We start from the raw sequence: 16,154 nt of genomic DNA on the forward strand, positions 1-16,154 counted from the left end.
TGCTTTAAGTTGTGTTCCTACTACCTATAACAAACCTCACTGCTTTAAGTTATGTTCGTACTACCTGTAACAAAATTCACTGCTTTAAGTCGTGTTCCTTCTACCTATAACAAACCTCACTGCTTTAAGTCGTGTTCCTACTACCTATAACAAACCTCACTGCTTTAAGTCGTGTTCCTTCTACCTATAACAAACCTCACTGCTTTAAGTCGTGTTCCTTCTACCTGTAACAAACCTCACTGCTTTAAGTCGTGTTCCTTCTACCTGTAACAAACCTCACTGCTTTGTGTTCCTACTACCTACAACAAACCTCACTGCTTTAAGTCGTGTTCCTTCTACCTCTAACAAACCTCACTGCTTTGTGTTCCTACTACCTATAACAAACCTCACTGCTTTAAGTTATGTTCGTACTACCTGTAACAAAATTCACTGCTTTAAGTTGTGTTCCTACTACCTATAACAAACCTCACTGCTTTAAGTTATGTTCGTACTACCTGTAACAAAATTCACTGCTTTAAGTTGTGTTCCTACTACCTATAACAAACCTCACTGCTTTGTGTTCCTACTACCTATGACAAACCTCACTGCTTTGTGTTCCTACTACCTATAACACACCTCACTGCTTTTGTTATGTTCCCACTACCTGTAACAAAATTCACTGCTTTAAGTTGTGTTCCTACTACCTATAACAAACCTCACTGCTTTGTGTTCCTACTACCTATGACAAACCTCACTGCTTTAAGTTGTGTTCCTACTACCTATAACACACCTCACTGCTTTAAGTTGTGTTCTTGCTACCTATAACATACCTCACTGCTTTAAGTTGTGTTCCTGCTACCTATAACACACCTCACTGCTTTAAGTTGTGTTCCTGCTACCTATAACACACCTCACTGCTTTAACTCGTGTTTTCACTCCTCGAGACATTTATCTTCAAAGTAAAAGGTTGCTGGGTGTAACAAATCACTAATATTTTTGCTTAAATTAAAATACATGATATAATTAATACTTTAAGGTGAAATAAGTGTTTAATCTGACTTGACACTCCTGTGAAGGTATTTCAAGTTGTGTTTGATGTGGTATTAGTAATAGAACTCAGTACTTTGTGGAACTGGCACTTTGTGGAAGTTTATTTTTTCAGCCAACCTTTATTTCCAGAATTATACATTAAATCACCTTGGAAATCCATAATTTTTATAATAACAAATTATGTTACACTGTTCCTTTTGTATACGTTTTTTTCTTTCTTTGTACAAAGACAATTTAAAAAGATTCCAGACTGCCATTAACAAACAAACTTCCCTATCAGTTATTCTTGTTCCTCACTGTATTTGCTAGAACTACATCAAAATGGTTGAATTATATTTAAAACGAAAATAAGTTTAGTCGGTAATAGTTAGTTGTGCGAATCCAACCAACGCTTTGTCATCGGGTGCTTCTGATTGGTTGTTACTAACATTCTGCAAGAGAAAGAGTACAAAAATAAAAAGATATTTAACTACATTCAAATTTATACATTTTTGTGTCCATGTAACGTTTGAAAATACAGTTATTCTGGTGAGACAGTTTCAATAACCTCCTGAGTTAATGTACCTTTATAGTCCTAAAATTGTAAATTTTGTGTATTAACTTCAATTTTAAGCTTGTGGGCAGAAGAGTTATGACAAATTATCTGTTTAACGAATATCGATTTTTTGGTGCATGAGGCACACTCCCCCCCAAAGTGGTCTCAACCCTCACTGCATCCTATACACCGAAGGTCAAAAACTTTATATCTGTACTACTTTTGAAGTATTCTGAAGAATAACAACAGATTATGGTGATATTGAACAAGTAAATAAACGATAACCGTGAAAACTATTTTTTTCCATGAAGATAGACGTGAAAATAGGGGTGGTTTGGTGAAATTGGAAGAGATTTACACAAGTAGTCACTATTAAAAATGTTTTGTTCACCAACAATGATGTTATTGGTTTTTGTGCAGAAGATTAGGGCAATGTTTCAAGACAGTAAACAAGTTATTAATAATGTAATTAAAATACATTTATACTGTTCAACATAGTGAAAAGGCTAATTAAAAGCACTTGTTGATAGACCTAATGACAGAGACATAAAATAATTAATGTCAATATATATTTAAATCTTTGACGAGAATGAAAGAATTACATTTGGTTTGAATTTTTGAGCAAAGCTACGAGGGCTATCTGCACTAGCTGTCCCTAATTTAGTAGTGCAAGACTAGAGGGAAGGCAGCTAGTCATTACCGCCCACTGCCAACTCTTGGGCTACTCTTTTACAAACGAATAATGGGATTGACCGTCACATTATAATGCCCTCAAGGCTGAAAGGGTGAGCATGTTTAGTGTGATGGGGATTTGAACCCTAGACCCTTAGACTACCAGTTGAGTACCTTAACCACCTGACCATACAGGGCCAAGAAAATAGGGGTGCATCTTATACACCGAAATATATACGGTAATTATCCATTAAACTTTAAAAAAATAAAATGTTGAAGAGTCATTACTAAACAGATACCAGCTGTGTCATACTGACAATCATTTAATAAAACTTCCAATAAGATAACTAATCAAACAAAATAAAATTACAAAACTACCAGTGTTCTGTACACTGTATTCTTATTTGATTAAGTCACTGATAAAAACAATAATTGTTTATAGAAATGTATTTTGTTGTGTCTACAGTAACAGGGCTTATAGCTCAACTTTTATCATTAAACTTACTGAATTAACTGTATTTACATGTTAATAAATAAAGTAAATAAATTGTTCTATTTGTTTATCATACTTGCAGTGAAAGTCATGACTATATAGGCCTCAAAGTTAAGAGAACTTACACTTCCAATTACGGACAAACAAATTGTTTTGCAAAGTAACTAAAACAAAAACTAAAGTTTGTAGTCATATACAAGTAGTAATAAAATAAAACATACCTCACTGCACTACTTGTGTCTTGTATACATATATTTTAATTATGTAGATATGTAGTAATAAAATAAAACATACCTCACTGCACTACTTGTGTCTTGTATACATATATTTTAATTATGTATACAAGTAGTAATAAAATAAAATAATTGAAGTTGCTAATTATATATAAATAGTAACTAAATATAATATATAAATGGAATTAAACTTAAAAAAACTCAAAGTTACTATTTATTTATGAAACGAATGAAAGCCTAATCCAGCAGTCATGTTCCAGAGACGAACTGGTACGTGTTGCCAAACAGCGTGATAAAGCAAGACTTCTTTGAAAGTCCAATTTAACATATCTACCATGAAAAAAAAAAAAGACATCAGGTGTTTATATAAGAACCTTATATAACCAGTCACAAAGCCAATTTACTTACTAATGCAAAGGTTGCTGATTTCAGTCCAGGCTGATCGATAAGTTTTTGTATATTGGCTGCAACTAAAAAAATTAAATAAGAACACATTTAAGACATTCATGGTGTTAAGAAAACATGTACATTAAAAAAAATCAAACCCTGTGGCACTCTCAGTGCATCTCTGATGAAAAAATGTTTGCACTGTTAAAGAATCTCATACTTAAAACATACGAATTAAGAATTACTTGGAAGCAGCCAAGAGTGCATGGTTACATTATTTAGAGTACATGTTAGATGGTTAAATTGTTTAGAGTATGTGTTACATGGTTACATTCTTTAGAGCACGTGGTTACATGGTTACATTCTTTAGAGTACGTGGTTACATTGTTTCACAATATTAATCAATTCACCAAAGTGATTGATTTTTGACAATAATTTAAACTTTTTCTGACAATATCTGTAGTATTTTTGTTTTTCTTTCTTTGGTAAAATTTATACTAAAAGTGTTAAAATAATGTTCACAGATAATGACAGGTAAAATTACAATCAAATATTTAACACCTTATAACACCACAAATTCATGATACAATCAAATATTTAACACCTTATAACACCACAAATTCATGATACAATCAAATATTTAACACCTTATAACACCACAAATTCATGATCTACACCTTATAACACCACAAATTCATGATCTACACCTTATAACACCACAAATTCATGATCTACACCTTATAACACCACAAATTCATGATCTACACCTTATAACACCACAAATTCATGATCTACACCTTATAACACCACAAATTCATGGTCCACACCTTATAACACCACAAATTCATGATCTACACCTTATAACACCACAAATTCATGATCTACACCTTATAACACCACAAATTCATGATCTACACCTTATAACACCACAAATTCATGATCTACTTTTTTAATAATCTTGACAATGAATATATAAAGATATTCAGTTATTTCTGAACTTAGTTTTGTACAATGTGCCATTCATGAGGTAAAAAAAGTGACCTACCAACAACAACATCTTTCCTATCAACTAGACCAGCACCCACAAGCTCTTCAGCTATCCCGTCAGCTGTATCTAGAATTTAGTTGTAAGGTTACAAGTATGTACTTTAACTTATCTATACAAGAAACATTTCAGTTTAGGCCCACTTTAGCATCAAGCTATTGTAGAAACCAAATGACATGCTCACCAATATAAGAAATTAAACAGTAAATGAAATAAAGGTACACACATAACCTATATAATTTTATTCCTGATAGTTAAATATATCACATCCAATTTTATTATTCTATTAACAGATTTCTCATTGCTGTGTAAATTCCTCCAATGACTTTGCTTCCTAAACCCATATGTTACACAACATAATTCAGTAACAAGACAGAACATCGCTTCATTCATTATAAGGTAGGTAATCTAACTCAGTGTTTAATAAACCACTAATTAAAATACAATTAAAAGTCTGTAAATAAAACAAAAACTGATTTACTCACACTGTCTTGATTTTTAAACAAGATATTATTATTCCTAAACATCAAGTTACATTGTGAACGACACGTACAGCAGATCTCAATTTTTTGTTAATAAATGCAGTGACACAAAACTGAGAATGACAAAAGCACAGTTCGAACCATCTTGCTTTAACAGCTTTCATAGACTGTTTATACACAGGAACCACAACCCAAGAATACTGTAATGTGTGCTCTTAAACATGCATTTTAATTTTAAATGTAGTTTATGTTCATTACATGAAGAAAAGATGTTCTTCTTGGTATCTGAGCTTGATTTTAAGTATTCAATGTTAATACTGAAGACTTGCATCCATTCTACACAGAAGTGTTTGTTTGTTGAATTTTACACAAATCTACTGAAGGGGCATCTGTGTTAGTCATTCCTAATTCTAATAAGACTAGAGGAAAGGAAGCTAGTCGAGAACACTCAATTGTCATTTATTCTTAACTCATTACTGTTATAAAACTCCCATCCTGCCATGGTTGAGAGTAAGTGAGTGCCCAAACACTGAGTCAAGTATCCTATACACATGACTTATTAATTTTAAACAGCCATTTCTCATCTGTACCTGTGATATAAAATACCTTTCTGGGCTTGTTCTGATCAATATCACTCATGTTAAAGTTGAACAGTAAATTAATAAGAAAACACAATAATACACTAAACAATAATTATCTTTCATAAAGACATAAAGCTTTATAAAGTTGAATACAATTTCATTTACAGTAAGTGTTTCTTCTAATCACTTACCGGTATTAGGAGTAAAATCAAACCTAATGTCATTCAACTCTCCACGGTAATTCCTATAAAAACAAAACATACTGTCATAAACAATACACAGAACATAAACAGTCCATGACAATTCACCTACGGACTTTTTGACAAGTCCATTCATCAATTTATTATTTTCAAAAACTATAATTTATTCAATTAATTATAGTATTACAAAATACTCTAAAAAGCCAGCAGGAATAAGTGGCTGTCTGTAAGCTAGTAGGAGTGTTTGTAAGTAATTGGTAATCTATAAAAAGCCAGCAGGAATAAGTGGCTGTCTGTAAGCTAGTAGGAGTGTTTGTAAGTAATTGGTAATCTATAAAAAGCCAGCAGGAATAAGTGGATGTCTGTAAGCTAGTAGGAGTGTTTGTAAGTAATTGGTAATCTATAAAAAGCCAGCAGGAATAAGTGGATGTCTGTAAGCTAGTAGGAGTGTTTGTAAGTAATTGGTAATCTATAAAAAGCCAGCAGGAATAAGTGGCTGTCTGTAAGCTAGTAGGAGTGTTTGTAAGTAATTGGTAATCTACTTCATGGAATGACCACTTTTATGAGATCTCAATAGAAAGAATCACCACGTTTTATTATTTGTGTTACTGCATTAAAAAAACAAACCTATTGGGTAAAATTTTTACCTGTTTTGATTTGAAAAATGCTGAACGCAAGTTCTCTGGGTTTACAATCAGTCACATAATTGAATTTTGTTTACTATATCAAAATAATAAACAATCCATGCTTTGAAAACAAAAAAGTTAATCAGAATACTTTTTAAACGTGTTAGTATTCGTTTATATACACAGTTTTTATATTTCAGGGCTTTTCTGTGCCCATTGAAGCAGTTACTCAGGCTGATGAAGTCCAATATAAACAAGGCCTAAAACAGCAGTATTGTCTGCGAAACAAAGCGTAATATACTTGAGCACAAAAAATACTACAAATATTTTTCATTTTCATGTTGAAACTAAATATTTATTTTTTTTATTTGCTGAAAAACTGAAAAAATATTTCAAGATTAAAGTATATAGAAGAATGAATACATGCTTGTTTCCTATAATTTGTTGATTTAGTGATACAGTTTTGCCCTACTAGGAGGATACACCTACTTAAGCACAAGAGTTAATAAATAGGTAATTTGAAAATAAGTTTTGTAACGAGTGATCATCTCTGAAATTAGCATGTTTAAGGTTTTTATTGGGCACATCTGTGTAGAGATTTCCAAGTTCTGTTACCACACTCATCATAAAAACTTGTTTGTATTTCTTTATTTGAAAACTTTGTGCAGTTGCTGTGATGTGGTTTGTATAATGACATAAAAACAGTTTCTGTCAATAGTAAATTAAACCAAAAAATTCCCAGTTATGAAACTTCTGTTTGTAGCTGACAAATGTTCTGCTGGACTTGTAAATTAAAAACATTTATTCAGGCTTTAATGTATTAACGATCTATTTGTTACCTGGATACAAGCCTATGTCTCTTCAGGAGTTTAAGAAAACTTTCAATGGTTTCAGTTCTTTGTCTTTTACTTAATGTATTGATACACCTTGCTGCTTGTACCACGATTTATTATGTTTACCTTGAACCCATTGACAGAAAGTTGTGTTAATATTTTAATAGTTTGTACAATTATGTAAAAAATAAAATTCATGAGATATTTATTCTAGTACAAGTTTATGTTCATGCTTTTATCTTGTAAAGCCAATTAAAGGATTTACTTATTTACTCCCATTTATGAATGGACAGCAACTGCCTGGTGTTTTATGACTGGTTGGTTTATCCGTGTTTGTGATTGGTGGAAAGAGTTCCTGTAGATTTAACCAATGATAACCACAGGTTACTCAGCTCCAATTCAGAATCTCTGTTGAGTGAGGGTTTAACAGTGTTAATATAAAATGATTCTTTAATGTCTCTTGTCTTCCAACATTTGTCTGTGTTGATTATTCTAGTTTTTTCCCCTGTTTCCTTTGTGTCCAGTTGACATGGTGTGTTCTGCAATAGCTGAATTTTGTATTTTCACAAGTCTTGTGTTGTCTTTATGTTATTGTCACATGTCTTGTACCCATTTCTCCAATATATGATTTGTTGAAAGAAGAAGGAATTTCATAAGTGATGTTTTTGTGTTTCTTATTAGTAGGTTTCTATTTGTTTTTCACCAGAATGGATCTCAACATAAGATTTCCATGAGGCATCTATGTTGAATGTCTTGGATATGTGTTTCAGTTTGTAGGTAGGGAGGTAAATAGTAGCAGTGTTTTCATTATGTTTTCTTTCTGTTCTGGTTGTTTTCGGGGAATTCTTGATGTTTGAGGATGTACAACAATCTTGTTTAAACACACTAACATCTTTTGTCATCCTGTTTCAATGGATGTCTTATCACAAATGTTCTCTGCTCGCTTGTTTAGGCATTCAGTTGTATCACGTTTTATCAAGTTTGGATGACAGGAAGTGTAAGTATCTGATTGTTTGTGTGAGTTTCTGTAAACAGTTGTGGTGGCTTTCCTCTCTTTTCTCCTGATGAGTGTGTCAAGATATGGTTAGCTATTTTGTTCCTCTGTTTGATGCGAGTTGTTTTGTCTATATAATTAAGACGTTCTAGGAAAGATATCATGACCAATGTTTACCTATCAGTCTTGTATAATGTAATTTATATCACAACCTCTTTCTCCATGCCTTGGTGAGTATTTTGTGGGTTCTGACACAAGTCTTGTAGAACATTTACACACACCTGGTATGAACAAACAATGCCACACTTGTTATGAAAACCTAAATGAATGAACAACGATTTTACTTTCCATAATACAAAGTCTTCCACAAAATCACATTCAAATTAGCTTCAACAGAAATACCTAAAAATCTGATTGTTTTAGAAAGCTGTGACACATCATCCACTACTGAACCTTAAATTACTTCATCTCTATCAGTCACCTGTCTACTCCAACATCAGACTACTTAACCAGCTTTGTTCTTATAGTAGGTTCATCTGTACAGATTCATTACATGACTTGGGAAAGCCAAAAGAGATAATATGTAACAAAAATTTATCTTTAAAATGACTTACCTTATCCTGAGGACAAGGTTAATAGTAGAAACATCTTCTGATGCTTGCTGTAAGTACAGATATTCCAAAATTAAGACGAGACCAAACATATTCACACTTCAAACGATCCAAAGTTCGTGGATGCAAACAAATGTTAAATACATGTAATTTACCAAAAACAACATGTAGTAAAAACTTAGCCTTGCATTACATTATATAATGCTAGAGAAAGGTGTTTCACAATTAAAGAAAGAATACAACAGATACGTATTGATAAGGAACAAAACTATTGTTGTCTTTTCTGTTTACACAATGTACTTGTTATGCATAAAATATGCACATTTATTATTATTATTCTCCTTATGCCCTCAACATTACGTAACTCCAGGACACATCTACAAGATTTATGTCAACAGTTTTATATACTTTCTAAAGACACGTGAAGTTTTACAGAAACATTTAATACCCCTAACCTTCGTACACAAACATCAAACAACACTGCACAACAATTTTTTTGAAAAGTTTTTGCTGATTGTGACAGGTACCTGGTGGGTATGCACAAATGTAGTTTTGGTTTTGCTTCATCACGTAGGAACTCTGAGAAATAGACAGTTAACTGTTTACCAGTAATAATGTATTTAATTGCGTTTATGTTTCTAATACGCTATTGTTCAACATAATTAAAAGTGTTTTGCTCCTGATTTTCATTTGTATTCAATGTCCAGTGCATCACACGTTGCAGTGTCCAACAGTAGTCAGCAAGGATTGACGGATTCCAGTTGCCCTGATATTGTTTTTCCATTGTGGCAATGTCCTGGTGAAACTGAAGATTTTGATGAAATGGTACATGATGACCAAATTTGGATGTGATTTTTGTGATCAACATCCAAAGTTCTATAAGGAACAGCCAACAGTGTTCAAGAAGCAAAAACTTTGTTGTGCAGTGTAATTTTTATTATTGCATAACATAGTAGACAGAAAATTATATCTGAATAGAAGTTCAGTTCTCTTTTTCTAAAACTCAGTTACCACATTTGATGTATGATAGTTTAACACGTCACATAAACTGAATACACCACTAATGCAAACACTCAACTATTCAATGGGATACAACTCCTAATTTTCATTAAAGAAAAAGCTGCTGTCTTACTGGGACTGACATGGTTCACAGATTATAGTTTTATTTATTGTGTGCTAAAACAAACACATTCCTTATGTTTCCAGTGATGCCAAGCAACACCTATAACACTGCATATTATAATAAAAAAACAAAATAGCTCACCTGGGGGGCTAGGCCGGTAGTAGTCAATCCTTCAGAGTGGTTTTGTACTGTGGAGACTACACAGGTCTGGTTAGTGGCTAGTTGGATTTCCTGCTCCTGTGATGGAAGCCTGGCTGTTTGTTGAGCCACTGGCTGGCTTTGATGATAAGATGGGAAACCTTGGATAAATTCAGGTTTTGAAGATGTCATTGACTGAGGAATCTTTTCTAAAGAAACTGCTCCATTCTGAGCTTGTGGCAAGTTCACCTGCTGTTGTACAGGTAAAACTGGCTGCTGGATTTGTGATTGGGACGAATCAAGTGGTTGTTCATGAGAACTGGGGGCATGAATGTCTTGAGGCTGGTTAACCAATGTATCCTGTTGGTTGACCTGTTCTTCAGACTGAAAGTTAAATATAAAGATAAGAGTACTTCATTTAATGGAATATTATGTTAGTATATGAAACACTTATACAAATCTACATTATGAAGCTCTGGAAGACAAAAACATAGTTATAACCCCAGTATGAAACTTTAATCTCTGATGGACTGAGCCTGAAGACTATGAATTTATAGCACAAATCATTGATGGATTAAACCTTAAGACCACATTAACTTGTAACATAAATCACTTATGGACTAAACCTTCAGACAACATGAATTTGTAAGACGAATCACTGATGGACTACGTCTGGAGATAAAATCTCTTTAACAAGAGTTTCTACTGGACTAAACCTGAGAACAGATCATTATTACTACTCATCTACTTAGTAAACTTTACAAATCCTAAATAAAGTCACTATCAGCTAAATTTTAAGGTTCCTAAATTCAGGCAAACCTTGACACTGGCAGAATCTTCATCATAACTGTCTTCACCAGAAGACCACACCCAATCTCCAGTTTCAGTTCGATGAAGCCGACCACTAGCACCTCGTTTCTTATTGTCTTTAAGCTACAACAGATTCAAATTGAAATGAATATGGCAGTGTATTAAAAGTAAATACATACCTATTGTATGTAACAAGTTTAGGCCTATTGTATGTAACAAGTTTAGGCCTATTGTATGTAACAAGTTTAGGCATATTGTATGTAACAACTTTAGGCCTATTGTATGTAACAAGTTTAGGCCTATTGTATGTAACAAGTTTAGGCCTATTGTATGTAACAAGTTTAGGCCTATTGTATGTAACAAGTTTAGGCCTATTGTATATAACAAGTTTAGGACATTCAAATGAAATAAAGTTTTTGAACAACAACATTAGCTTTAATATTTCATGTTTTCCAAATTTAAAAAACAAAAAAACATTCCATCAGTGACTTATCAAACAGTTGAATAAATATAAAACTTCAAGAAGAATATCTGTAAAAGACACAAACATTTAAAAATCAGTTTTTTTTTACCTCTTAATTTCCAGGACAAAATGCTAATTTGTTTCGTTTCTAAGACAGTACAAAATTTCTTATACTAGGTAATAACAACAGTAAAATATACTGAATACAAATGCTTAAATAATAAAACTCAAATGTCCACAAGTATTTGTAAGTGTAAACAAATTCAAAAGTAATTAAAAACCCAAAGTGATTAAGACATAAAACAGCCTTACCACGGTTGTACAACAAAGTGTAAAGTGGTAAAAACAATATGAAGTGAGAAGAGATCCAAAAATGTTTTGTTTTCAATGTTGTCAGAGTCAAAGAAAACTGGCTTTATTTTGAAATACACAGTAAATGTAATATTGTATGTTCATATTTATTTCTATTGTGCTCAATACAGTATGCTGTAGTAGTTATATTTTCAAAAATATTTTTTTACTAAAACCACTAGTAACAGATCAGCAAAGAGACTGCTTCCTTAAAATTTAACAAAGAGCAGTTGTTATAATTTTTAAAGGTTAAACAAATTAATGTATCAAGAACAAAAGGCAAACAGACACTATATCCTCTGGTTAAGTGTGTTGTAATTTTTATGTCTGTGATAAAGTTGTTAAGGTTACCTGCCAGTGTACCTAACTTTCAACCACTGAAGTCACCAGCACCCTACCATTGAATTAAAGAAATGACTGCAACACATCCATAGCTTAGAGTGGTGATAATATTGTGATACTATCCCAGTTGAATCAACTCAGCACAAAAACTCCAAAATCTAGAGCTATACTGTAAAGTCAACCCATGTCCTTTGTAACAAACTAACTATGATGTGACCTTTGTAACAAACTGACTGTGGTGTAATCTTTTTTAAGAAACTAAGTGTACATGAAACTTTGGAAAAAGCTATATAAAAGCCAAAGTAAACAGCAAGGCTAATGTCTGTACAATCATAAAGTAAGACTAACACTTAAGTATGACATGGGAATAAGCAGAGACACTGGAAGAAGTATTCAGAAGGTTTACCATTGATAGATATATATTGTATTTGTGCTGTACCATTTCTAAGTATATACAAATATGAAGCACATCTCAATAATGTACTTAGATATCCTTCAAATTCTACAAAATAAATTAAATACATTCTGTGTTACAGAACGTCCATGGCAGAAATTTGTTTCCATACAAAGTAATAACCAACAGTTCAAGATTAGTTGTCCTAAATACACAAACTAATGACAAGTTCATATGAAAACCTTCTCACTGAGTGGATGGCTAGTTGGAAGACATCAAACATTACAAGTTATTATGGCTAATGAGACAACTCAATTTCTTTATGAGGCCAACTACCATTTCCATAAACGGTTCGTATTTCTGGTACTCAGATAAACATGTTTTGAAATAAAAGTGTAAGGTCATATGCAGCACAAATTAGTGAATCATATGTGAGATTATTTTGTGTTTTAGAGAAAATTTTAAATTCTGGATTTGCACCAGGAAGGATAACTTACTCAAATTCTTCAACAAATGATAACAATATATTTATTCAACTATTATGTGGCATAATAAAACAAAACAGCTTAATTACAATAAAATGTAAGCATTTTATTTAACCAACGAAAAATTGGAAAGTCATGTATGGTCAGATATATTAATTCAAAACGTGTGACATGTAAGCATCATTACAAACAAAGCAAGTAGTGACATACAGAATGTTGTAGTGAAAAGTCAAGGCTGAACTTGTTACAGCATTAAATTTGTAATACAAGGTATTTCAAACATTTAACATGTAAACTGAAAACAAAACTTACAAATGATTATATACATCCGATCAGTGGATATAAAACTCTTCTATTATCAATATTGTAGTCTTTCATATTTTACAAAACAGTCACTGTATGAAAGTAATACCATCACTGGGACAAACAAGAAGTTGGGAGAGGGGGAAGACCACTTAAGGACAAACATATTCTATCCTGCATACAACATTTACTGATCATTTTAACATTTTCAATATTTCTAAGTGAGTTATATACATCATCCTACAGGGTAAATAGTAAGAAAACAGAGGTTGAGTGTGTTTCTTCACATATGATAAATTAATGAGTTTGTTTCAAACCTCAGGAACAAAGTGTATTCAGTTTATTGTTTCAATACATACAGCTCAGGTCTGTCATCGACTTGTCATAACTAATGTCTAGTTAGAAGAATAATGGACAGTACAACATTAAAGTTATGAGAAGATATAACTAACAAAGTATTATTTTGTGATAAGTAACAATAGCTATGTTATTATCTTTAACTTTAAATTAATTTTTATATCTGTGGATTTTATTTTAAATTTCATACTCTACTGTGACTAAATTAGTGGAGCAGTGTCATCATTGTAACATTTATTTGTAGGATATAAATTATTGTCTTAAAAGACCATAGCACAGATAACGGTTAGTGTCACATCTAATGGTTCTAGTCAGCGCACATGTTACAGTAACTAATATATATATATGTTATATATATGTAACACACACACATATATATATATATATATATATAAAAATACTCCAAATTTCCAAACTTGTTTTTTCTCTTTTAGTTTTAGTTTATTTCACTAATGGAAAGCCCAAATAAAAACAAAATTGCTTTATACTTGCATGAAATAAACTGTTCACACACACTTTGCTGTCATATATACTTATATGTTATGTCCCAGACACCCTAGCAAGTTCTGAATTGGGTAAAACACGCCACTGGCGACAGACGTATCTAACATAGCATGGTTGGAATATTATCATTGTTATAAACTCTTATAAGTCATTTCTTCAAAATTCCCATAGGACTAGAGATAAAGAACTGTGTTACAATATAACAGGCCTAATACAACATTTAAACACAAATACATTACGTGTAATTATGTTTCATCAGCTTAATAAAAGCATTCACACGATAACAATTATTAGACGTGTCTTTATCCAAAACTCAAATCTAAATTATAAACAAAAAATGTTCTTCACATAAGGTCAGTCCTTTATAATAAATTTAATAAACAATACATCACGACATATTAAATACATTATATCATTCTAAGAAAAAAACAGCAAAATCCCTTGTGGAGTTTCTAGAAGATCCAAGAATTCCCAGGAATGGATTTTGGATTTTAAAATTCCATGGTTTCCCATGGCTGGAAGTTGGATTTTTAAAATTTCATGACTTTCAAAGTCTTAAATTTGGACTTTAAAATTCTTTAACTTTCCAGATATAGAATTTGGATTATAAACTTCTAAGGTTTCTTAGGATTTCCAAGACACACAGAAACCATGGTCATCATTCTTAGAAAACCAACAAATTCTGGTCACTTTGTCTCAATAAATAGCTATCAGCTATCAAAGAACTGTCTGGAACACTTACCAAAAACATAGTACTTTAGATGTCAATTAATCCAAGATTTGCTATTCTAAACAAAACCAAAACCAAACAAGTAAGACCCTACCTTTTGTGCTCTCGTCTCCAAAGATGGTCCACAAGATACTAACGTTTGTACCAGATACTTCTTATCCTAACAGTGGAAAAAAAAAAAAGATAAAAACTGGTGAGATTTTGTAGCTCGATTGGAAGAACTACTTTATGTAATTTTTGTAATGTCACAACAAATGAATATAATGCCAAGTATAGAAGTACAAACAATGAGGCCATTAAATACACACAGTGGAACCAGAATTTTCTACAATGAAAGTTTTAAAAATTAAAGTTTTTATTTTAAAAAATTTGATTGAAATATGTTTCAGTAAAAAAAATCTCAAATTATTTCAGATAAAACTGATCAATTGATAAAATAGATCAATTATATTTCAGAATATAACTCCAAGTTACATGATACATGGATATCATTCTGAACAGGGTTAGAGTAACATAAATGTACTATTAACATGCTGTAGTTTTACATGGAAAATCTTACCTTGGATTTTTTGAAGAATGGATGCTTCAAGAGCTCTGTAGCAGTAGGCCTAAAACAGACGTTTGTAATTAGACCATAATAATTTTAATGCTTATATAACCAACTAAACCAGAAATAACAAAGATAACATTAAATTCTTAAGTTTTATTTTATATAACAAATATATTAAAAATAAAAGCCACGTTCCTCAGCATCAGATTTAATATCTTTATATGCCAAATTCAACATCTGCTTTTGTTTTTAATTTTAACACTAATGAAATGTTGTATCAGTTCTCTACCTACTAGGAAAATTCTCAATTGGAGATTTGAGGTTCAAGTTTACATACGTGTAGACAATTTTGTTTTGGTTTTTCACTGAAAGTTAATTTTATTATTTTCAATTTTTCTATTCACTTGTTTTGCTCACTTGGCAGTTTACCCTACTTTCCATTCAATAATGTCACTTTTCTTATAAAAGTGAAACTCATCAACTGTCAGGTATAGTTATGCCAACTTCAACTCTTCTAACTTGTACCATCCTTAGTTATGCAAGTTTTTAACACCCTTGCAAAATCATTCTGATTTTGACTATATTACTTAGATACAAGCATCATGGAAAAGATACTTCAATGATATTTATTATTTCTTTTAATTTGGAATTATCTCCATGATGTAAGAAAGTTTATCATGATTTTAAATAGTGTGAGGAAAATAAAAAACTCACTCTTCGAACACAAAATAGAGACATTACCTTTCATTGAAGTTAAGAAAAACAGATGACTTGTCAAATTAGTTAGAAAGTATTAAATATTCTAGGATTGATTTGATTTTCACAGATAATCAATTTGCATAAACTCAAATTGATGGATGTTCCACAAATGAACTGAGCAACC

The 16,154-nt window shown here is 31.8% G+C and overlaps 1 protein-coding gene across 2 annotated transcripts in view; it reads right to left on the reverse strand.

Annotated features, from left to right (window-relative positions):
* Window positions 1-1,102: 1,102 nt before the first annotated feature.
* The window catches only part of LOC143234520 (serine/threonine-protein kinase OSR1-like), a 55,140-nt gene continuing 40,088 nt past the window's right edge, over window positions 1,103-16,154 (reverse strand). For both annotated transcript variants that reach the window (XM_076471930.1, XM_076471931.1), the window contains exons 10-18: window positions 15,281-15,329; window positions 14,816-14,881; window positions 10,802-10,915; window positions 9,986-10,366; window positions 8,725-8,771; window positions 5,649-5,701; window positions 4,395-4,463; window positions 3,371-3,432; window positions 1,103-1,460 (exon numbers count right to left, since the gene is read on the reverse strand). In XM_076471930.1, coding sequence (XP_076328045.1) covers window positions 1,383-1,460; window positions 3,371-3,432; window positions 4,395-4,463; window positions 5,649-5,701; window positions 8,725-8,771; window positions 9,986-10,366; window positions 10,802-10,915; window positions 14,816-14,881; window positions 15,281-15,329 — 919 coding nt within the window. In that variant the 3' untranslated portion in view covers window positions 1,103-1,382. The remainder of the gene's footprint in view (window positions 1,461-3,370; window positions 3,433-4,394; window positions 4,464-5,648; window positions 5,702-8,724; window positions 8,772-9,985; window positions 10,367-10,801; window positions 10,916-14,815; window positions 14,882-15,280; window positions 15,330-16,154) is intronic.

This window comes from Tachypleus tridentatus, chromosome 12 (genome assembly GCF_004210375.1).
Source record: "Tachypleus tridentatus isolate NWPU-2018 chromosome 12, ASM421037v1, whole genome shotgun sequence".
Classification (NCBI taxonomy): Eukaryota; Metazoa; Arthropoda; class Merostomata; order Xiphosura; family Limulidae; genus Tachypleus; species Tachypleus tridentatus.